Source organism: Lathyrus oleraceus, chromosome 5 (assembly GCF_024323335.1).
Source record: "Lathyrus oleraceus cultivar Zhongwan6 chromosome 5, CAAS_Psat_ZW6_1.0, whole genome shotgun sequence".
Taxonomy (NCBI): Eukaryota; Viridiplantae; Streptophyta; class Magnoliopsida; order Fabales; family Fabaceae; genus Lathyrus; species Lathyrus oleraceus.
The window spans coordinates 87,062,637-87,088,421 of record NC_066583.1 but is presented as its reverse complement, the minus strand read 5'-3'; the positions used below and the strand labels follow the sequence as shown (position 1 = coordinate 87,088,421).

Genomic DNA, 25,785 nt, shown 5'->3' with positions numbered 1-25,785 from the left:
TAAGGAGTTAAAAATAAATTCTTCAAAAAAATGCAAAATGAATATTGAGGACCATAATAGCAAGATCTCTAGTACCTTTAATAAGGAAAAGAGTGGTATGATAACAAGAGGATAACTATGTACCTAAATTCAAAGGTTTAAACCTACTTTCCCAAAAATGTCCTACCCGAACATAAGCCAAGATACAACTGAAAAAGTCCTCAAATGTGTGTGTTTTTTTTATTTCTTTGACAAATTCTATTGGAACATGATCGAACTCAGTATAAATTGTTTTTCATGTTAATTGAGAGATTACCCTATCAATTGAGCGAGTAACAGTGATATGAGAGACCGATTGAGTACTTGTCAAAGAGTGATGATGTTTTCTGAATTTTTCGGATTGAAGTGGGAAGCTAGAATGATGGTAAGGTAAAGAAAATTTCATATGGTGATGTTCAATTGTTATGTTGCAACTTGTTTTCTATTTGGAATTGGCAGTGCATGCAAGTTACTTTAGGACAAGCAACGGTTCAAGTTTGGGGTTGTGATTACACTTTGTTATTGCATGTTTTTGGTCGAAGAAATGGATAAAAATAAATCAAAGAGGAGAAAAATGAAGAATAAATATCAAATAAAGATGCAAAAATGACCAAGTATGAAGAAATAAGGACTTAGTAAAAATATAATGGAAAAGGAGCAAAAAACGTGCAGCTACTGAAATAATTACGTGCAGCATCGCGCGTATGATAGAAAAGTTTTGTCAGCATGACACGTGCAATGAAAACTATCATGTGCACGATAGATTATTTTTGGTCCTATTCTGACGCGTGCTGGACTGATTTGACAACTATAAAAGGGAGATTTTGGCATCTTTTCAAGGTTTCTGCGATTTTTGACTAAAAGTGATGGTATAAGAAGGCGATTTTGAGAGCATTGGAAGTCATTGAAGGCCAGTTCTTCAAGGATTTTCAGAAGCAACCATCATCTCATTGCTTGGTATTTAATTGTATCATTATGAGTAGTTAGACATCTTTAAGTTAGGTTTTGTTTGATGTTAAAGTCTCCTTTCTCTTTGCAAACTTTCTTCCTTGTCCAAATCTTATAGTATTGTCTTTCTTGAGAAATTTTCCAAACTTTTTGACTAGAAGATTAATGTTCCCAACTTCATTTGATTCATCATCTTGTATTGTTTCCTTTGATTCCACTTTTAAAGAGATATTTTTGTGTTTCTTTCTTGGTCTTCGTGTTTTTCTAACCTTCCAAGTTCTAACTCATGTTCTTAAAGTTTTCCAAACAATGTCTCCGAAGATATTTTGGAAAGGCTTTTCTTCTCTGATGCAGTTGTTACCTTTGGTTTCCATGCTCTTGTCAATGATCTAAGAACTTTTATATTTAATTCATCATTTGTGAAAGTTTTTTCCAGTTCCGTCAAATGGTTTATCATGTGTGTAAATCTCATTTACAAATCAAGAATCTTCTCTCCAGGTTGCATTCTAAACATCTCATATTCTCAGGATAAAGTTTTTAGTTTTTGGATACTTTTACTTCCTCCGTACCTTCATATGTAACTTCCAATGTTTCCCGATTTTTTTTGGATGTTTTGCAATTAGACACTCAGAAGAATTCGCCATTTCCTAAGGCCGATGCAATTATTTTTTTTCTTCTTATCATACAACATTTTCTTGCGGTTATCATTAGTCCAAAAACTTTCTACCTTTGGTTGACCTACACCATCTATAACAGTGGTAGGAATGAAGGATCCATCATTGACAGGATACCATATTTCATCCCCTTGTGCTTCTGAAAACATTTGCATACAAATTTTTCAGAAATCATAGTATTCATCGACGAAACATGATGGTTTGTTGGTGCTTCCACCATCTGCTAAGAATGGTTTTGCGGAAGACATATCTACCCGGATCAAAGAGAAAGCTGCCTAAACCTTGATCTAATGCCAAATGTAAGCATGAATGGTAATCTAAGAGGGGTGAATAAGATTTATAGGATTTTTCTAGTTTTATGCAAATGTTCTATAATCTTAATTATTCTGAAAATAAGTTAATGATTGAAACTTGTTTATGAGTATTGAATGCACAAAATTAAAAGGCATAAAAGGCAAATGGCGAAATGATGTATAATAGTCCCTCTTATAATCAAGGGTACATCTAGTCCATTTACATCTTGAAGGATTTTCCACTATATGATATTGGTACAAGGCTTCTCCAAGACTAAATTACAACCTTCTATCAATCACATACAAGAAATCACCCTACTTTCTTATACAAACACTTTAACACCACAAAATTGGTGATTAAGATAGAAACACAAACTTTTAGAATTGAATGTCTTGGCTTGGTTCCAAGAGATATAAAATTGTTTTTCCCTTTCAATATGATAATTCTAAATGTACAGGCTTTGAGTGCTTTAAATCACTATATGAAATGCATGAAGTTTCAAGGTTTTGGCAAATGAATGACACATAAAAATATTTGAAGAATTGTATGTAAAAATTGAATTTGGAAGAGGTGATTTGAAAATATGATGTGTATTAATTTATATACATCATAAAACACCACTTTGAATTAATGCAATGATATGAAATGATACCATGAATCTTTGCCACATTTTGAAAACACATTGTTTTAGAAAATTAGCCATTGCTTTGGTGGTAATAGGCTATGGACAGGGTGTAACCGATTACAACTATAACGTTTTAAATTTTTTCAAGAAAATTTGTGGTTGTAATCGATTACCACTTTATCAAAAGGGATAAATACTGCAATTTAATCTTATGAACCAAATACTATGATGTTTCATGATGCAAGAAGGTTGGAGATGAAGATGCCTGAAATATTTTGAGCCATTAAAGTAATATACATTGAAATTGAAATTGGTACCTTGACTTAATGATCATAGCACTTCATTCCATATCTTGAGATTTCTTTCATTCAAAGGTTCATAATACTTGTAGATTCCAATGCTTATGTTTGTGAAGCTTTTCCTTCTTTGATAGTTCATTTTCTTCATCAAAATATATTTCATGTAAAGCTTATACTTTGAAATTCTAATATATGGTATAAACACGTGTTTATTAGTGGAGGCAATTCTCACCCTACAATTCAGTTTTATAGGGTTGAGTTAGGTTCAATCACATTCTTAACAAAATAAGTCTACTGAAACTCAAAATAGCCTTTATGCAAAATAAGTCTATCTGAAACTATGACAAACCAAAAACGTACGAGTACCTTTATTGGTCTGACCACACAAACTATAATGTTGGCAATTGGGTGCGAAAGTATATACTAAAGAACTACTATAATAAGCTGAAGGCTCTTAAGGTTGAGATTGGAGAAAGTGTCTTGATTTGGAAGGTCCTTGAATATTTCCCTCTTTATTTTGATATTAACCTCTTAAAGTACCTATAAAGTTGAATGAATTATTGATAAAATGGTTGTAATAGTAATCTAAGAAGAGGATTATCTCAAAAAGGCTAAATCTCATAGTATTAGTTTTTTTTTTCTTCCAACTCACACATAAAGGATATCAACTAGAGCTATAATTTAGGATAATATCTTCCAGATGACAAGAAAATGGGGAAAATGGTCCAATATTTGGAGGCTAAGAAGAAATACTTTAAAGAGGAGTTCTTTAAAGGGACTTTTAAGTATTGCAAAAAGTATGGTTATAAGGGAGGTGGCTTTTTTTCTGAAAAATAAACTTAAGAAACATGGTATACCTTTCGCTTTAGCTTGTTTTGAATCCGGTATAATATATGTTCCTTCTGATACTTGGTAGTTAGATTCAGATATAACTATTTATATTGTGAATTATTTTAAGGGGTTCAAAATCCTGCGGAAAATAAGTGATATTAAGGCTAAGGTTGTTGTGGGAGATGGAATTATAGTATATGCATTAGAAATATGAGTAGTTTCTTTGCTTTCACCTTCAAGACACATTAGGTTTTAAAAGATATAGTTTGTGTCTCTTTCATAAGAAGGAATTTGATTTATGTTTCAGCTTTAGACAAATGTGATTACACTTTTAATTTTGGTAATAAAAAATCGACCGTTTTTTTTAAATCCACCGTTGTTGGTTCTAGAATTTTAAATGATGGTTTATATATGTTAAAAATGGATGAAATATTTGTTAATTATATTATAAGGTCTAAGTGTGGTAGAAAAGATAACATTTCTTTTATGTTATGACAGATGTTTATGACACATTTCTGGCCCCGCATCGAAAGACTAGTCAAAGATAATATTTTCCTTAATCTTTATTTCTTTTATTTTGACACTTGTACTAATTGTCTCAAGAAAAGATGATTGTTAAAGCTAGGAATTCAAAGGTGAATAGTTGTGATAGTGTGTTGCAATTGATTCACTCATACATGTGTAGATCCATTACACATGCTTCTATGAGTGGATATAGGTATTTAATCACTTATATAGACGATTTCTCAAGATTTGGTTGGATAGATCTTCTGCAAGAAAAATCTAGTTCTTTGTATACATTCAAGTCCTTTACGGCTACTATTGAATTGAAAATAGGGACAAATGTGTGAGGTAGGAGAATATTTTGAAACTTGAAGAATCCATAACTCGTCGCAATTTTTTGATGAATGTGGAATTGAGGCTCAATACACAATGTTTGGCACCCCTCAACAAAAAACGGAGTTGTAGAGAGACATAACTACATACTAACGGTTGATATGACAATTCAGAATATATGACCTAATATAGTAGTCAGATTGTATAACCACCATAAAAAGAGAGAGATATCTCCGTAAACTAACTAAAAAATGATTCATCTATCAAAGACTATTGAATAACATAGTTTGATATATAACATTTATTTATTAAATAAATGCAATAACAAGTTTTAATAATTGATTTAATATTTATTTTAATTAATTAATTTAAACAAAACTTAATAAAATTCAACATTTTCTATATGGAAATTCATGAGAATGGAGATGAAGAAAATCTTCCTGTAGTGCTGAATGATTGATATATATTGAAGGGTTTGGACTAGAGAGACAATGGATCACTCCTCACTGATATTTTGAAGAGTTTGGACAAGAAGCAATGATCACTCTCCTTACCCTACCCATTGATAATCACTTAATCATAATATACTCTAGCACCATTGATAATTCATATCAATATTTTCTACACCATGTTTGTTACCTACAAACAATGTACAAATATACTGTTCTACTTTTAATGTTCTGATACTTGCCTTGCCACCTTAGCTTTACCAAACAAAAGAAAAACATCTTTCAATTTTCTATCTTCTTCTTCATTTCACCTTTCAGACATCAAGAGCATGCCATTACCATGTCTTTCTTTTCTACTCTCCGTCGAACCTCCATCTTCATCCAACGCTTCACAACTTCATCTCCAGCATCTTCTTCCCCTGCACCACCCTTACCTAATTCCAACCCACCGCGATATCCAAACTGGATTTCACCCTTTGCTCTTGCCTCTGCTTTGGCTCTTCTCTATTACTTCTCCAAACACAATTCACATTTCGACTCTCATTTCTTAAACAATGCTTTTACAAAATCATCACTTCCTGAGAGTTCCAATAACAATCACTTTCTCTTTGGAGGTATGGAATGTATAACTTTACTTCCAAGTTACCTTAGTCGATCATATTCGAGTTCTACGTTATAATTTCTCTATCTCATTTCATAATTGATGCCATGTTGCAGACGCGTACAGAAGTAAAGTTTTCTTCAACTATGAGAAGCGCATAAGGTTGCATAGTCCACCCGAGAAGGTGTTTTTATTCTCTGCTAATTAGCTTCTTAATATGTATATATGAGTTTAATGTTCATACATACTTTCAATATAATGGTAAAAATTGAAAAATCTTTTACATTAACAATTTATGCTCTTCTGCATTAAGGTTTTCGAATACTTCGCATCTTCTCGTACACCAGAAGGGGAAGTTCTTATGAATCATGCAGATTTAATGCGTGCAGTTGTTCCTGTTTTCCCTCCATCTGAATCAAATCTTGTTAGAGATGGATCTTTGAAAGGCGAAAGAAGTCCTGGACATTTGTTATGTCCTCCTTCGGAATTTTTTATGCTTTTCGATGTAAATGGTGATGGTCTTATATCATTCAGGGAGTGAGTTTTCTGAATTTTCTACTATTATGGGAAAATTGTGGTGAATATTGGCTAAGGTCTTAACTTATACTGTTTATATTAACTGCAATAGGTATTTATTCTTGGTAACACTGCTTAGCATCGCAGAATCAAGCTTTTCTGCAGTATTCAAAATGTTTGACATGGATAATGATGGGTTAGTACTACTCATTCTATGTGATGCACTTCTAATATTTCTATACTAGCTTGTTATATGTTGAGCATCATCATTGTACATTGATGCTTAACTAGTTTTAACCATCTTTAGGGAGATAGACAAAGAAGAATTCAAAAGAGTGATGGCATCAATGCGATCTCAGAGCAGACATGGTGTTCATCGAAGGGATCTAGAGGCCGATGCCTCCGTAGAAAATGGAAAGATGGTGGAATACTTATTTGGTAAAGAAGGAAAAGGTCGCCTCGGACATGATAAATTTGTGCATTTTATAAGAGATTTGCATGAGGAAGTATGTTTTCAATTATTTCTTTCTGCCATAAGACTCGGACAAATTAAGAAAGTTATTTTAGTGATCTTATATGTGATTGTGTATGCAAACTGATTAGAATATTATGTGTATAGATTTTGAGGTTGGAGTTTGTTCATTATGACTTCAAATCGCGAAAAACCATATCAGCAAAGGATTTTGCACACACTATAGTTGCTTCTGCAGACGTGAGTCATCTGAACAAGTTACTCGAAAGGGTTGATGAAATGAACAATAATCCTAGATTCAATAATGTACGCATCACATTTGAGGAGTTCAAAAACTTCGCAGATATGCGGAAAAAATTAGTACCACTTTCATTGGCGCTTTTCAGCTTTGCAAAAGTAAATGGCCTTTTAACGAGAGACGATTTTAGGCATGCTGCATCAAGTGTACGCTGTTTATCTGAGTTAATCTCTCAGTTTTATAAACTATGCCATCAGATAGAATGAATCATGTTTTTTTGGTTTCAGGTTTGTGGTTTAGCTCTTTCTGAGAATGTGGTTGAGATTGTTTTCCATCTGTTTGACACAAGTGGAGATGGAAATCTAAGCTCAAATGAGTTTATTAGAGTGCTGCACAAAAGAGAGGGAGATGTTGGTGGACATGTGGAGACAGGATTCATAGGTTTCTTATCATGTTGCTGGAACTGTATGGACAAATCTCCAGGTTCACAGTCATTTTCCTGATTAAACTTGTAAATGCATACAACCTCAGAATTTCTTATCCTGTTGGATGACAGAAGAATCAAATTGATTAACAATCTTTAATTTCAAATACTAATTTATCATTTCAATGGGGCTTATTATCAATATTCTATAAAAAAAAATATCAATTAATTCAACCGTAACCTCGCGCACTTTTTTATCGAAACAAAAATTCTAATTCATAGCTTTAAGGCATCAAGGATTGAGGAAGGGCGGTTTCCTCTGATTTTGCTTTGCAAATGTTGGACAAGTAATGCTTATTTTGACTAGAGCTGCTCTTGAATCGGAAGAGGAATGGTAGGTCTCCAAGTTGTGCCATTTGGACTATCCATAAGAGCAATACCAAGAACGGCCAAATCTTTCCTTATGTCATCGGATTTGGCGTACTCTTTTTGTATTCTAGCAGCATCCCGTTCTTCGATCTTCTGCAAGATTTCACCTTCTGTCACGTTTGCACGCTTCAGAGCTTTTTCCTTAAGCTGTTGCAAAACCTGCAGAATCACATTGATTTTACATATTACAAGAAAGAGAAGGCATTTGGAACAATATTATTAGCTATGTAACACACAGAAACCTAATGAACATGATATTGAATGCCAATAATTGTAAAAGTGAGAGAAACCAAACACTTAAATAAATTAAAATGTATTCATACTCATACCTCAGAGTAACTTGAAGGCATAAGACCTAAAACAGTTAGGACGTCCCCAATGCTCTTATTCAACGCTGCAAGTGATTCTATTCGAAATTGTTGTTTTTTCCCCTGCAAGGAATATGAACTTAGAAATGTTAAAAACAATAATCATGCGATATATTTTGTGTTGATAACAAATAACAAGTATTCATATGACATCATCCACAAGATAACAGTTCTGAAGTTGCATTTCCACCACTGGAAGTCTGAAAAGTAGTATTCATATTTTACAAGATTAGCTGCAAGACCACCAAGAGTCCCCAAAATATCCATTAGTTTAACCTTTGCCACGATTGGGTCATTGGCATTATATAACAATTAACAAGTAAATTTTTCTTTATGAACTAGATCTAATTAAACTGTTGGAAGATATGAAAATATCTCATAATAATAAATCAATATTATCTAAAATTGTATAGTAGATTATCTCTTAGGATTAATATCCCTATGTGATTTTAATTAGGAACCTAGTATATTAGTATAAATAAAGGTGGTTCTTCGCCTTTTGTATCATTTTTATCAATACCATTAATCCATAATCACAACTCAAAGCCTTTATTTCTCCCTCTTTCCTCATTCTTTTATCTAAAACCATATTACTTTAGCATGAACCTATATGGAATGGTAGATATATAAGTATTATTAGAAATATGAAGTATAAGAAAAATATCAAGGTTTTTTCTGTTTCCCCAACACATATTCGATTGAGGCTGTGGCCACATTTGACTGAAATTCTCTACAATGTTTGCAACCACGATTTAAAACCTTAGCTGCATGCATGGAATAGACACCGCCATATTTACTATCATGTAACAAAGTTTACAAAGAGAGATAGACACGAAGTTTCACATTAGAACATCTGTCTTCCATGTCTGTACGCAAGAGAAAGTATAATACCTTGCGAGTATGCAGCAAGTCGTTAATTAATTTAAGTGGGTCAGATAGTCCGGCCAATGCAACTGGAGTGTGAAGATCATCAGACATTGAGGTCAGAAAAACAGTATAGAGATTATCAATAATACTCAAAGTATCTGACGGGACGGAGTCTTTCCTAACTGTCTGATCATGCTGGTTCAGCAAGCTTTCGCATGCATGTAATGTCTGCAAACAAACATAACTATCAATACACTTCTACACTACACAGCATATATAATGAACAAATGCTTAAAAAAATTATGGTTACCAATGCATCAACAACAGCACGCAGAACAAGGGGGAAAAAGTCAGTTTCTAGCCAAATAAAGCAGTACCTCGTATATATAAAAAACACGGTCTGAAGCACTTTCAAGGTGTATGTTAGAGTAGTTCATGGGAGATCTATAATGAGCACTCATCAGAAAATATCTCAAAGCCAGTGGATGGTAAACATCTACAACCTGCAAACATGAAAGGTTTGTGGAATAAGAACTTAACCCTTTCGAGTGGTAGCCAACAACAAACGTGAAAGATATTATACAATCGTCCTAAAACAAAAAATAAGCCTAAACTGTGAGGACTGTGTCACCTGCCGTATTGTGAAAAAGTTTCCGAGAGATTTAGACATCTTCACAGAGTCAATGGTGACAAAACCATTATGCATCCATACACTAATATCACTTTTGCTACAAGCAGCACAACTCTGAGCAATTTCATTTTCATGGTGAGGAAATACAAGATCAATCCCTCCACCGTGGATGTCAAAAGAGTAACCAAGATAAGCTTCACTCATAGCACTGCATTCAATATGCCACCCAGGTCTTCCAGGACCCCAGGGACTATCCCAAAATGGCTCTCCTGGCTTTACAGACTGCAGAAAAACATTGAAAATCCACTATAGATAAGTTTCAAACTAATCATCAATTTAAAATATATAATTAGATCAACATATGTAACATATCTCGGATAAGACTATCTATCCCCAATATATTTATACCTTCCAAAGAGCAAAATCAGCAGGATTTTTCTTCCTTGAATCAACAGCAACCCTCTCACCAGCTCGATTATCTTCTAGACCTCGACTAGACAACTTCCCATATTCTGGAAAATTTTCTACATTAAAGTATACATCCCCATCAACATTGTAGGCATACCCATTATTAAGAATCTGTCAACAAGTATTAACTGATTAACAATGAACCACTACTATAACTTCTGAATTTGATTCATAAAAGAGTGTGATAATAATACATTATGATGTGAATCATCTCATATACCAAATTGCCGATATCTTATCAGTGTAAGTTTTCTTAGAAATGAAATACAAAACATCGATATGGAATTTGTCAATCTTCTGATTTTCATTTTAATACCATATTAAAATTAAAGATGATGGTACCTTCTCAATCATATCAATGATTTGGGTTATGTGCTCAGAGACTTTTGGTTCCACTGTTGGAGGCAAACAATTAAGAGTTACCATGTCTTGACAGAACTCTTCACAATAGCGACGACTCAAACTGATTGGATCTTCTCCTAACTCCTTTGATCTAGCAATTATCTACATAATTTGAAAATTGCAGACTAAGATCCTGTAATACCAATTAAAAAGTAATGGGTACTTTGAACTAGCAATATAAAAACAATCAAAATTCCCAAAATTTCTCAAGGTCCTCCAAACTCTAAAAGTACAAGTTATAGGATAACAAAGGGAATGGTCAAGAGACAAGAAATGGTATAGATTGTCAAAAGGATTAACTTCATATTCGCATAGACAGAACTCAGATACATTATTACCTTAAACCAATCAACGATTCCCCTAGAACCTCATTTCCCTCTTCCACTCGGTGTAAAGTAACATTAAGTAGCTAATTCCAAAAAATGTATTTTGAAGAAAAATGTTTCTTCAACTATGTTACAATCAGTATTTTCAATACGTTCAAAACTTAACCAAATCAAACCAAAGTTAAAAGAAATCATTAAAACATATGTTTATCAATAAGTTGGAGCTTTTTACCAAACTATGAAGGTAAATGCCTTAATGGTGCCGATTTATATAAGATCACAAAGAAACATCAAAAGCAGTTTTAAAAATTGATGTTGTGACTCATGGCAAGTAAGCACAACGAGGCCATGTTTGGAAAAACAGCTTATCTAAGTGCTTTTAGCATAAAAGCTTATCATTGGTTATCCAGTAGAGCTTATGGTAATAAGCTGTAAACTGTCATAACTTATAAGTATACATAGTATATGTTTGGTTTAGCTTTTGGAAGAGCCAAAAGTAACTCTAGAGGTGTAGATTGATTTTGGAATGATTTTGTAGTACTTGGTTTATCTAAAGTAAAATTGATTCTCCCTCCAAAAATGATTCTACTTGAAGCTAGAATTTGTAGTTTTTGAGTTTAAATGTAAATTTACATTGAAATATGCTGATCAACTCACTTCTACATAAATTTATCCAAACATAAACCACTTTAAGTTCAACTCACTTTTAGCTAGAATCAATTTTACATAATCAATTCATTCAAAATCAATATTTTTCACCGCAGAACCAAACACACACGCATAATCTCTCTAAAACAGTATCGTAGTTTGTGTTAGGTGAAATCAAGTAAGTCAAACCAAACAGACCCTACTGAAAAAATACCAAGAGAACAGCACAAAAAGAAAGCAAATGCCAAATAGACACTCACCTTATCATCTACATCAGTAAAATTGCGAACATAACAAACTTCCAATCCCAAGTGCTTAAAATATCTGCCTAATTGTCAAACAGAACACGGAACAAAAACTAATTAGCACCCAAATCACAATTTGTGCAGATTAACAAAAAAGAATCATTTTTTTGCATTAGGGTATTTTTCAATAGAAGAGAGTAACCTATAAAGAAGATCGAAATTGACGTAAACACGAGCATGACCAATATGGCTGAGATCATAAGCAGTGACTCCACAAACGTACATTCCAACTTTCGACTCAACTTTCGGTTTGAAAAGCTCTTTCTTCTTACTCATTGTGTTGTGAAGCCATACTTCCGGCGATGGACTCTTCGAACGGAAACTTTCACCGTCATTGGAACTCTTCTCCGCCGTCGATGGCTGAGAAGAGGAGACGGCGCGAAAGGAAGGAAACTTCTTTTTTCTGAAGACGGCGGCGCGGTAGCCGGAGAGAAGGGTTCGAGGGGAGTGGGCGAAAAGCATGGAGGAGAAGGGTGTGTAGCATTTGAGAAGAGAGAAGGTGCCCATTGGGTTTTTCGTGCTACTGGTTCTGTTTTGGTTCTTACGATTGTGTTATCAACATTCGAGTTCGCTCGGGCGAGTTGAACTGAGTCAAATGTATTCGCTCGCGCTCCCCCTTTTTATTAAATACAGGGGCTTTTCCTCGCTTCTCTATTTAAATGCTAACAAACACCTGATAGTAAAAAATTGGGAATGGCAAATCCCACCTCACCCAAGAGGTTCAACTCACCCCGATAGAATTTAAAAATATCTTTTAGATTTCATAAATGCATCTTCGAACACGTATTCTTTGATTCAGTGAAATATGTCTAAATTCATTTTTGTCTCATATTTTTTCCAAAATTTATTTGGGGATGGAAAAACCTCCATGTACATATCAGGCAAATTTACCGAGATAACCCACAATTTCGAAGAAATTCCCAAAATAACTCAGTTTTCAAAAAAATTCCCAATATACCCCACTTTTAGAGGGAGGCGTCAATTGGATTGGCGCCCCCTCTTAAAAATTGCAAGGAGGCGCCAATTGGATTGGCTAGGGCACCTGCCCTAGCCAATCCAATTGGCGCCTATGTGTAATTTTTAAGAGGGGGCGCCAATCCAATTGGCGCCTCCCTTAAAAAAACCTCAAATGAAAAAACTTCCAACATGAAAGTTGTAGATCTTTTCAAGACAATGAATTTGGATATAAATTTTGCATCATTTGGATTTTTTATGAGAAAGTTATGGGCAGTTGAAGTTGGACTTCTGAGTTTTTCAACTATTATCTGACCGATAATGTTTTGTATTATTGCATGTGTTTCTTTTAGGAATATGAATTTTTGTCCAACATAACATTTGAAATATACATCTTAAATTTTCCAATGCACTTGGGTCCCACCTCAAAATAATAAAAAATGAGTGAGTTAGGTCCCTGCGAACTTGACCCAAAATTAGGGTTTATGTCAAAACAAGTGTATGTGAATTTTGCCAAAAGGGACCAACTTCAAGCCCTTTAGTTTGAATGATAAAAGCCTCAAATGACAAAACCTTCAACATAAAAGTTGTAGATCTTTTCAAGATAATGAATTTGGACTAAAGTTTTGCATCATTTGCAATTTTTATGAGAAAGGTATGGGCACCTGAACTTGGACTCTTTGACATTTTATCTGTTATCTGACCTATAATGTTTTGTATTATTGCATGTGTTTGTGTTAGAGTTATGAATTTTTGTCCAACATAACAAGTGAAGTAGACACCTTAAAGTTTCCAATGCACTTGGTCCCACCTCAAAATAATTAAAAATGAGTGAGGTAGGTCCTTGCGAACTTGACCCAAAATTAGGGTTTCTGTCAAAATATGTGTATGTGAATTTTGCCAAAAGGGACCAAATTCAAGCCCTTCAACATAACAATAACAAGTCCTTGAATTAGGGTTTCTGACCTATAAATTTTTATATTATGATATGTGTTTATTTTAGAATTATGAAAGAAACCTAATGTTTGGAGTTTACACAAAGATAAATTTGACATAATACGAATTGATATTAATAAAATTTGGATTTTACACAAAGAATCCTAATGGTGATGACCGGGATCACCTAACCGACCTCCGGTCCCACATCCCCTAGCTACCCTAACCCTTGGCCCTAACCCACGTTGACGATTCTGCACCGGTGTTTGTTCATCTGATGGTCCAGGAGCGTCATTACCTCCTACAGGAGAAGATCCGTTGAGGTATTCAGCCAACTCAGCATAGTCTTTAGTATTCAATGATGGTGTATCGGCGTAGCTGAGCTCGTGACCCATGCCAGAGAAGTTGGGGTGTGGTTGACTCATGGATGGGCGACCGGGACGGTTGAAGGGGGACATGGGTGACAATGATGGGTCTAGGAAAGGTTGGAAAGGTTGTTGGGGTGTTTGGAAGAGATATGGTTGTGGGATGTTTTGGTATTGTGATGTTTGGGATTCTTGGCTACGGTAGGTGATGGGGCGGTTAGTGTTTTGGGTAAGGCGACTTTGGTAGGGTGATGGTGTGGGTGCGAAGCGATGTTCGGTCGAAGGTTGATGGTCCATTTGTTGGTGGTGGTATGGGGGATGTTCTTGGTTTTGGGGTTGGGTGAATGACATGTTTTGGTTGTATGTTTGTGTGTTTGTGGAACGGAAAGTTTGTCGGATAGGTGGTTGTGAGTAACCGGGCTGAGAATGTTGTTGGGGGTTAGATGTTGATCCTTCTTAAAAATTACACATAGGCGCCAATTGGATTGGCTAGGGCAGGTGCCCTAGCCAATCCAATTGGCGCCTCCTTGCAATTTTTAAGAGGGGGCGCCAATCCAATTGGCGCCTCCCTCTAAAAGTGGGGTATATTGGGATTTTTTTTGAAAACTGGGTTATTTTGGGAATTTCTTCGAAAATGTGGGTTAATTAGGTAAAAAATCCTACATATCATGCATTCTTCACTTAAATGCATTTTTTTACATATATTTATTTGGCGATGCATCTTTGTATTCACATTAGAAAGAATTTAGAGATGCATCTTCAGAACCACAACGGATAATAATTTTCTAATTCTTTTTAGAGATGCTTTGATGAAATTGACGTTATATTATAACTACACTATCATTTTCAATTTTGTATAAATTAAATCATACAACCAATACGATGAAAATGACATATATAAAATAATAAATCTAAAGTATACAATGAAGTCAAAATAAAATAGAGTCGATAAGTGTGTTTCTACTACAAATATTATAAACTAATATATATGACGAGCTCAGACCCCCTTATTCCTACGTTATCTCATGTACTGTAGTGTCTCACATGCCTCCCCCATCATGAAATCTAGATGTCTCTCACATTAGAGCCAACTAGAAAGAGTCATTTGTATACACTTGTCCGCCCATGATACGGCGACAACTAAGCAACACATTAATAACATAATATTCCCTAGCATGCTCCTCCTCTAGGATCTTTTGATGAATTGGTCTAGGTGGATCTCCTAGAGCATCTGATATCATATAAGGATGTGACACCCTGAAACATCATCGAATGTAGTCGTGTACAACACTTTAGTCGCAAGGAGTTATGGTATTTCGTGCCTCCTCCGGTACCAGATGATTAAGATAATCATCAAAAATGGTATACATATCTTTACGTGTCATAGCGGGAGGAGTAGACTCATAAGGGTATTTGGAAATATACTGCGTGTAGCCGAACAACGACATGATGTGCTCAGGCAGATGATGATATGTCAAACGTGAATCGCAAGTCAATCATCACGAGTATAAAGTTGTGTCGTCAAATGGATACATGTGATCGACATATGAAAGCAGAAGCACGTGGCATATCCTCAATGTAGGTTTGTGTAACATCTTAAATTTTATTTGAATTTTTGTTCTTTTAGTAATTTGATTTTTTTTTCGTGTTTGGATGATCTATTACATTTTGTGTTATTATTAATGTCATTATTATTGAGAAAAATATTAAAATTAAATAGAAGTTTAGAAATTTTAAAAGTTAATGGGAGAAGGGAGTTGGAAAGGGCGTATAATAATAATAATAATAGTAATAATAATAATAATAATAATAATAATAATTTTTAAGTGAGGAAAAATAAATAAATGAGAAATTATGGAATAAAATTGGGAGTTAGTGAGATAGAAAAGAAAAAATAGAAAAATATGTATTATGTGAGAAGAGAAACACAAGAGAAGGAACCCTAGCACACCAAAAAGATATTCTTCTTCACCAAAACTCTATAAGAAAATTCTCATCTCACCAATAGGATAGAAATAGGAATGGAGTGAAGATGGAACTTCATTCTTACAGAAAGCTTTTTGAATTTTTACACTAAACGAGATAAGGGGAGAAATTGTTCTATAAATTGGTACTCTATGTCTAGGGTAGGGGGTTTTCATTCAACCCCTAATGATGTATGAAATTTTATATGGATTCCTCTTTAGATGATGATTCATGAACCTTAGGTCATGAATCTCTCTCTTATCACCTTGGGTTATGCATGAAATTGAGAGTTGAATGCATCATAATAGAATGATTGTTTGATTATGTATGATGTATCAACATGCTTTCTTGTTTGATGTATGATGAAAGTCTTGTTTGATGCCTTTACGAATTTATATGAATTCCTCATGTTTTAGAGTTAATAAAACTCTTCAACCACTTGAGTATCGTAACATTTCATCTTGTAAAGATCATGAATGATCGTGGTGTGATCATTGTGTAATGTTATTATAATTTGAAACTTGATAACTACGTTGATTTGGACTTGTATTGTGTGAAATGGCTGGAAAAACTGGGTTAATGATAGGTCCCAAATGTAAAATCACACTTTTGAAACCCTTTTATGGGCTCTCCTACGGGTCCTAATAGCTATTACGGTTACTCGTAGAAGCTCTTTAGTTTTCATATGGGGAAAGGGTTCTCCTTTGATACAGGTCGTAATAGACATTACGGGTACCCGTAGCAGCTCTCTAACTCACTTGCCTTGTGTAGTTTAGACGATAACTTGAGTTTCGTTACTCATATTGAGATGTGTTCATGAGCGTTGGAAAGCTAAGACATATATATTTATTAGGGAAATGGATTCGTGATGTTTATATGTGTACATGATATTTTTAATATGGTAATTCCTCATGATGTTTGTGTAAATGATGTTGTGAACATGGTAACATTCTTACGATGTTTATATGTATGAATGATATTGTGGGAAGGATCTATTGTGTAAAGTTGTGCAATGTTTTAGGAGTAAGTCCAATGCTTCGGTAAAATGTTTATGTGAATCAAGTTGTCAATGTTTAGGAATTTAGTCAAATGTCTTGGTAATATATGTATGAGTTTAGTTATTAAGATTAGGATTAAAGTCCGGTATTGAAGTGATATAATGGTGTACTGAGAATGATCATGTTAATACCCTGAGGTTCGATAAGAACCAGTGTTTATTATGTTTAGGTTTGAAAGAGCCGGTGTTTTAGCATAGTTGGCGGTGTTATTAGGTTCGTAATAATTGGTGTTAGCCTTAATTGATTGTGTTATTAGGTTCACAATAACCAATGTTAGCCTTAACCGACGATGTCAAATTGTGGTTTTTGAGGTTCGTATGGAAGATTTCATTTTTTTAAGCATCATGCATCATATATTTTAGAGTTAGGTTAAGAATTTTGTCTGATGTTAGGACTTCGGCCGAATGTTTTAGGAATTTGGTCTGATGATGGTACCACATGCATGGAAGTAGAAGAGATGAGCATGGCATATTATTCTTGCATATGTTTAAAATATGGTGGGATTGTGATTGATGGTGTATGTATATGTTTGAAATGTGAATTGATGTTAAATGTAAGTTGTGAGAGGTTAACCAATGTTATATGTACCTATGGGAAATATGAACTAATGTTATATGTACATCGTGGAATGTTAAATGATGTTATATGTATATATGTGAAATGTGAATTGATGTTACATGTATATGTTGTGAGACGTTAATCGATCTTATATCTATATGTCTAAAATGTGACTTGAGATTATATGCTTATTATAAATATTGAATCATGTTATATGTATGATCTGAAATATGGGTAGAATCTATTTGATTATTGTAAAATTCCAAACAATGACGTATGTGTATGGTGAAGGATTGTGTGATGTTATAAGTATAACATGAGCGCTAGGTAACCGTATAAGATGGCATGAGAGTTGTGCATCTCTTATTTGTGTTACCCTTAATATATGCACACCATTGTTAATTTGTAGAATATTCTCACCCTTTTTTTGTTCTATGTTCCTCTATGTAAATCCTGTGCAGATTATTCCCAAGTTGAGACTGAGTAATGATTGCTGTTGTTGTTTATGAAAGATGGTGTAAATGATAACTTTGACTACTTGCCTTACTTTTATGTTTTGCCGAAAGTTAAGCCAACTATTACTTTATTTTTGAATAATAACTCTGATATTGTAACATCGGGGTTGGTATTATTTTGTTAGGTTCTCCACTTTGTCTTAAATTGAATAATCGTACCTTATTGTTATGTTTTGAATTTCAATTTCTATTTTGAAGTAAAAAAAATGAGTATTTTGTTTGTGTGACACCTTTGTCTTATATCTTATATTTCGCGATGTTTTTTATAAAGAAAAAAATTATCTTGGGTTTACGGTGTTACATAATTGGTATCAGAGCAGGTCGCTCCATCTGGCCTTAGGTCTTAAGAGTTTATTATGCCCTGGTGTGCAACATGTCTGTTAACATTGTCGATACTTTATTCCCTTGAACACTATTTTCTTTACTATTTACAACCAGTTTATGTCTGTGTTGTATAGGAAGAAATGACCACATGATAGTTGATGCCCTCGAGGCAATGGTTAATGTTGTGGTTCAAGCTACTCGAGTTTTTCTAGGAGCTCAATATTAGATTCAAGAGATTGATAAAATTTGTAGGGTGACGACATACACTGATGTGCAAAAGGTGGTGTTTTGACCTCATATGTTATTTGAATGAGTTGGGTACTGGAGGGAGAATATCCGCCAAATATTTGAGGTTATTGGTACTACTATTACTTGGGATAATTTTAAGAAATATTTTTTGGACAGGTTTTTGCCTGCGGATGTTTGTGACCATAAAGAGATTGAATTCTTGGAGCTGAAGCAGGGTAACATGTTTGCGGCTGACTATGCAGTCAAGTTTGAAGAGTTGTCCAGGTTTTGTCCTTACTATAATAGTTTGGATGTTGAAGGCTTCAAATGTGTGAAATTTGAAAGTGGCATGCACGCTGAGATTAAGCAGTTTATTGGATATCAGGAGATTCGTCGTTTCTTAGTGTTGGTCAACAGGTGCAGGATTTACGATGAAGATAATAGGCAAGATCTACTCACAATAAGAGTGCAAATGAGAATAAATTTGGTAATCACAATCGTGGAAAACCTTGTGCGAACCCAAGTTCCAAAGGAAATTAGAAAGCCGCAACTAGGAATGCAGATAGTGGGAAAGGTGCTCCTACTCCTTCGAGGTGTGGAAAATGTGGAAAGTTAGGTCATCGATTCTCTGAGTGCAAGGATATAACTCCAACATGTGTCAAATGTAGGGAGCAAGGCCACATCCGCACCTATTGTCCGAAATCGAATAGAGAATGACGTAGCGGTTAACATGCTCAAACCTATGGGAAGGTTTTTGCTCTTAATGGTGTTGAAACCTTAGGATCGAATAATCTAATTCAAGGTAATGCTTCACAAATGGTATTCCCTTAATTTCTATCATCTATATGGGTGCAACAGATTCGTTCATATCACATGATTATGTTAACATGCTAAATCTAAAAGTGTCCACCATGAAATCTAATATGATCATTGAGACACCAGCCAGTGGTTTTGTAGCCACATGGTTAGTCTGTCTAAATTATCCCTTGTCCATTTATGGTAAAGATTTTGGAGTTGACTTAATTTTTTTACCCCTAAGTCAACTAGAAGTTATAATGGGAATGAACTGGTTATTGTGCAACCATGTTCACATAAATTTCTTTAATAAGACTGTGTTGTTTCCTGAGTCGAAAAGGAGTAAGAGTTCAAGATTTATATATGCCAATCAAGTAGAGATGTCCTCTAAGAAAGATGATCAATTTCTCTTGATGCTAACCTTCCTGAAAATAGAGAGCAAATGTTTAATCGGCAATCTTCCTATTGTGTGTGACTTCCTTAACGTCTTCCCTGATGATATTAATGATTTTCCGCATGAGCGTGAAGTCGAATTTTCTATAGAGTTAGTACCTTGTAATAGACCTTTACCCATGACTCTGTATAGAATGTATGCATTGGAATTGAGAGAGCTTAATAAGAAATTGAAGGAGCTATTAGAAATGAAATTTGTCAGGCCTAGTGTGTCACCTTGGGAGCGTTGGTATTGTTGGTTAAAAAGAAAGATGAGATCAAGAGGTCATGTATGGATTACCAGCAGTTAAATAAGGTCACTATTAAGAACATGTATCCTCTTTCGAGGATTGATGATCTTATGGATCAGTTGGTGGGAGCTCGTGTGTTTAGCAAGATCAATATGACGTCAGGATACCATCAAATTCGGGTGAAGTCGAAAGATATTATTAAGATTGCGTTCTTAACCCATTATGGTCATTACGAGTATGATTATGCCTTTCGTTGTGTCTAATGCACATGTAGTATTCATGGAATATATGAATAGTATTTTCACACGTATTTAGATCAATTTGTCATGGTGTTTATAAATGATATCCTAGTATATTCCAAATCAGATGAAGAGTATACAAGGAATCCGAGAGTCGTATTGCAGACCTTAAAGGATAATAAGTTGTATGCTAAGTTGTCCAAGTGTGAATTTTGGTTAAGAGAGGCAAGCTTACTTGGACATGTAATCTCTAGTGGTTGAATAGTAGTGGGTCCATCTAAAGTAGACACAGTGTTTCAGTGGGAGACACCTAAGTCAGTGACTAAGATTAGAAGTTTTTTTAGTTTGGTTGGTTACTATATAAGGTTCATAGAATATTTCTCAAAGTTGACTTTGCTTTTGACTCAATTAACCCATAAAGGTCAAGCTTATATTTAGGATGTCCAATGTGAAGAAAGTTTACAAGAGCTTAAGAAGAGAATGGAAACATCATCAGTCTTGATTCTACCAAATGCAAGTGAATCTTTTGTGGTGTATTGTGATGCATCTAAATCGGGACTAGGTGGTGTGCTTATGTAGAGGGGTAAAGTTGTGGCTTATGCTTCTATACAAATCAAGACTTACGAAAGAAATTATCCTACCCGTGATTTGGAATTAGCACTAGTAGTTTTTATGCTTAAAGTTTGGAGGCATCATCTATATGGTTGAGGTTTGAGGTTTTTAGTGATCATAAGAGTTTGAAGTATCTGTTTAACCATAAGGAATTGAATATGAGGTAGAGAAGATGGCTAAAACTTTTAATGGATTATGATTTCAAATTGAGTTATCATCCAGGTAAAGCTAAGGTAGTCACAAATGCTTTGAGTAAGAGGTTGCTACATATATCTACTTTGATGGTCAAGGAGATGGATTTAATTAAGCAATTTAGGGATCTAAGTTTGGTATGTGAACTAATGCCAAAAAGTGTGAAGTTGGGTACGTTGAAAATGACTAACAATGTACTAGAAGAAATTAAGGAAGGTTAGAAGTTGGATTCATACTTAATGGGTCATTTGGCACTAATAATTCAAGGGAAAGAAATGTATTTTAAAGTAGATGATTATGGGATTATGAGATTTTGGGTTAGGAATGGTGTTCCATATATGTCGAGACTTAAGCAGATGATTTTTGGAAAAAGGTCATTAGAGTGGTTTGAATATTCATATGGGAGCTACAAAGATGTATCAGGACCTTAAAGGAATATTTTGGTGGTCAGGCATGAAGAAGGATGTTATGGAGTTTGTGTATTCTGGATTAGTTTGTCAAGAGTTAAGGATAGAACATCAGAGTAGCGCATCCGTATCGTAACTTGGGGGTCTAGAAAGTCGAATGAATGAATCTTATCCAGGTTTGTTCGTTTCAGGAAAATTTTCGAGGACAAAAATAAAATAAGTGGGAGAGAGTTGTAACATGAAACATCACACAAAATAAAATAAGTGGGAAAGAGTTGTTCGTTTCAACCCACATTTCTAATTCACATATAATATAAATAAATTATCAAATTTAAATATTTATTTTGCTTGGAGTTAAATTACAAATTTAATAAAAACCCGATTTCATTCCCACAAGCACATGAAACATCACATCACCACCAATTCAATATCTTCAAATCCTTTGTACCTAAAATATTGGTTGTAAGGGGTCAATCTTCCATCATCCATATTAAATCAAACAAAACATACAGTATGGTATTATAAAACAAATCATACAAAATATAACAACTTAAGAGAAATCAAAGATTATGCATGCTTTTAGCACTATATGATCCAGATATAATCATCCTGCTACTAAGGCACCACACAAAATTCATCTCATATCAATGGGGAACATAACCTGCCACTAAGACACCACGCATAAATACATATGTCATGCCATGCCATGATGATGATAAAATGAAAACACGCCACTAAGGCAACCCGCCACTAAGACAATCAGCCACATATGCAACCCGTCACACAGGCAAAATGTGCACATGTCATGAAATGTATATACCTTCCACAAACTGATTAAAGCATATCATTTTAACATTCATTCCACATAATTATTCATCTTCAAACATAATTAATTTCAATCTTTTTAATACACTTTTAACGAACATAATCCACATGGTTCACATTGCGACTACACATAATAATAACAAATCATAAACCACACAAAATTTCATCTGCATCACATCAGTACAATTCATCGTATTCACATCGCGACCACACATAATAATAACATATCACAAACAACACAATGTTTCATCCACATCACATCAACACACTTAAATCAGAGTATATAAAACTACTACTAATATCGAATATAATTATATTTCAATTATCTTTCATCTTTAGGAACAATTCTGCATTATATTATTGTATTATATAATACATAACTATTAGTTTCATTATAATTAGTATGGGGAAGTGCCCTTACCTTAGACGTTTTTCTTCCGATACGCATTTAAAGATCACCATGATCAACATCATATATTTATCATGCTTCCACATATTGCTTCGAGTCCACATGCAAGATTTTTCTCTCTTTACTTCTCATCCTCTTATCGTTTCATTTTTGATCATTTATGAATAAATATTTAAAAAACGATATTAAAATACACTAAAAATACCAATTTTGAAATTAGGTAAAAGAAAATGATCCCAAAACAAAATTCAAACTTGATTAAAATACCACTTACGTTCACTCTGCCGTTTTTGCGCTAGTTTCATGCAAATCAGAGTTACGGTGATGAAGATACGAACAAAATTGTAGTGTTAATCAATGGGCAAAACGATATTTGTAACGATGTCAAATAATGGATGAAAAAAGAAAATAAATACAAGTACTTAACCAATTAATTGATAGAAGTAACATACTGAAAATTGGAATGAATCATATGAAGTTTTTTTTAACAAATGATATGATTCTGTTACATAGATTTCCCTTCTTTATGCAATAGCGGTTGAAAAGTATTGAAGAAAGAAGCAACATTAACGACATTGTTCATGCTTGATGAAATGAATATATTCTTATTTTCTTATACTTTTTTTTTAATATTTATTAGTCAGTTGATTCGTGGACTCTTGGCCCATTTATTTAGTAACTCTAATCCTTTTATTTCTAATACTTAATTTAATTAAATTACAAACACATTTATTATTTACTTTATTCATTCATAACTAAATATTATTTATTAGAACATTTTTATTAAAATGCTATCAAATAAAATTATTAAAATATTAAAATAATAAATCTAATATCGAAGTTAATGTTAATTATTGAATTAATTAAATACATTCAATAAATATACATGTAAAATATCATAATATAGTAAATATATAAATAATTAAGATTAATCATAATATAACTAATTTATCAAAATAATTATTGATAAAATAATTAATTAAAATATGACGATAATCATGAATAATTAAATAAAACTATACACATAAGATAAGTTGTGTAAATAATAGATCACAAAAAAAAATTAAAATGAATTTAAGAAATATATATTAAAATGTTGGAATGTTACATTCTTACCCCATTAAAATAGTTTCGTCCTCGAAATTAGAAGGTTGCGACAGATCAAGAAAATATTATAAAAACATTTTAAACGAAACTATTTTATTTTTATTTAATTTCATAGTTGAATATTGTATTCAATTTTTCTTTCGAAAGTAAAAATTATATAAACCAAACATTCAAGTTTATAACAACAAACAAAAATAATCAGAAGTCACGCTTCCTCTGCGCACTATGATCTCAAATAAATATGTCGTTAAAGTTATAACTAAAGTAAACTTTTTTCTTTAAATCTATTAAAATCAAGAGTAATCAAAACTACTAAATTATTTATAAAAATAAAATATTTTAATATCAAGTTTATATAAAATATTCAATATAGAATAAAATACTTTGCTAAAATAAATTATCACACTGAAAAATAAAAAATAAATGTTTTTAAAAAATTATGGTAAAATAAAACAACTCTATAAAGGATAGAGAGAATGTATTTTGGAACATAATTATAATATCGCTTCAAATATGAATATTCATGGTATATAATAAACAAGCAGTAGTTTTAAAATAAAAAATAAATAAAAGTTAATAGTTAAATCAAATTGTTGATCGCCTACTCATATGTTAACGATGTTCAATTAACTTCGCATGCTCTAAGAGTTGGTGATGTCGATCTATTGCACTCATTATTGAAATTCTAGTTAACAGACTTTCGATGTCACACGGAATGTTATGACATCCAATTCTGCGCAGACAAGAATTATGTAGAACTTAAAAAGTAAGTGCAGTAAATAACACAAGGAATTGTTTACCCAGTTCGGTGTCACACACACCTACGTCTGGGGGCTACCAAGCCAGGGAGGAAATCCACTATCAGTAGTATTAATTCAGACCTTAAACCAACTGTTTAATCCTATCACTTAATATCTACCCAATGCAATTTCAATCTTACACTAAGATCAGAGTTCCTACTCACTCCCCCTCAATCACCTTAGTGATTACAACCTTTAATTAGATTAAAGTTAATGGTGAAGTCACACTTCAAACAACTCTTGATTGTGCTTAACAGCTTTAATCGAGATATACAACACTCACGCTTAAAAACTTAGAGTGACACAACACTTACAACTCAATGAACACCCTAGTCCAATGCAATCATCTAGGTGATAATTGCTTGGCTCACAAGATACACCTACTACAAGACACACAAAAATACAGCAATGAAGTATTATGGAACAATACAATCTTCACGCCTAAAATCCTCGAGTTCTGAATGAAGGATTGCCATCCTTTTATATTGCAGCACTTCGGTCTTGTACTTGTATTTCCTGAAATTAAGGTCAAGCAAGTTAACCTAATTTCCACATATTAGGGTACTAACAAATAGGCTATTTGTTAGGTTCATTAATTGTAGCTCAGTTGTTAGTTTCCTGGATTTTAGCTCAGCTGTTGGATTCCTGAAGAATAGCCTGAGAAAAATGCTAAAACAGAAAAACTAACCAACTTACAATTTAGCATATGCTGTCAGGAATGAATGTCACAACATTCAGTTTGACGTCCAAAGCATAGACCATATGCTAAGTCTGTTATTTTCCTGAAAACAAACTGTACAAAATGTTGTACTGTAAAAGACCAACCAATCCATACTTCAGCATCAACTTACATTAATAAATGTCAAAACATCCAATTTGACATTTACACATAGAGCCTTATGCCATGGTCTGTTATCCTCCTGAAGAACAGACTGAGATACATACTGAACTGTAGCAGAAAACCAACCTGCCTATTATTCAGTATATGCTGTCAATGATGGATGTCATAACATCCGGTTTGACATTCAGACAGTAGGCCTTATGCCAGGTCTGTTATTCCCTTGATAAACAGACTGAAATTAAATACTGAGTTATAACAGACAACCAACTGCTCTATACCTCAGTATCTGCTGTCAGGAATGA

The 25,785-nt window shown here is 33.6% G+C and overlaps 2 protein-coding genes across 5 annotated transcripts; one reads left to right on the top strand and one right to left on the bottom strand.

The window, feature by feature from the left end:
• Positions 1–5,057: 5,057 nt before the first annotated feature.
• Positions 5,058–7,305, top strand: LOC127087737 (calcium uptake protein, mitochondrial). The gene is made up of 7 exons (XM_051028669.1): positions 5,058–5,589; positions 5,693–5,760; positions 5,890–6,113; positions 6,205–6,288; positions 6,400–6,598; positions 6,712–7,008; positions 7,090–7,305. The coding sequence occupies exons 1-7, from the start codon at positions 5,316–5,318 to the stop codon at positions 7,303–7,305; spliced, it is 1,362 nt and encodes a 453-aa protein (XP_050884626.1). The 5' UTR covers positions 5,058–5,315.
• A 76-nt stretch (positions 7,306–7,381) lies between these two features.
• LOC127087736 (cysteine--tRNA ligase, chloroplastic/mitochondrial) lies at positions 7,382–12,332 on the bottom strand. Of its 4 annotated transcripts, none has more exons than XM_051028665.1 (9): positions 11,813–12,332; positions 11,626–11,689; positions 10,332–10,493; positions 9,930–10,100; positions 9,522–9,803; positions 9,268–9,393; positions 8,915–9,118; positions 7,985–8,086; positions 7,382–7,814 (listed from the first exon to the last, which is right to left on the bottom strand). In XM_051028665.1, exons 1-9 carry the CDS (start codon positions 12,175–12,177, stop codon positions 7,590–7,592), a joined length of 1,701 nt encoding a protein of 566 aa, XP_050884622.1. In that variant the 5' UTR covers positions 12,178–12,332; the 3' UTR covers positions 7,382–7,589. The 4 variants fall into 4 exon arrangements, with proteins under 4 accessions (XP_050884622.1, XP_050884623.1, XP_050884624.1 ...); XM_051028666.1 differs by having other exon boundaries at positions 11,626–11,693; positions 11,813–12,315; XM_051028667.1 differs by having other exon boundaries at positions 10,332–10,524; positions 11,626–11,693; positions 11,813–12,041.
• Positions 12,333–25,785: the final 13,453 nt, after the last annotated feature.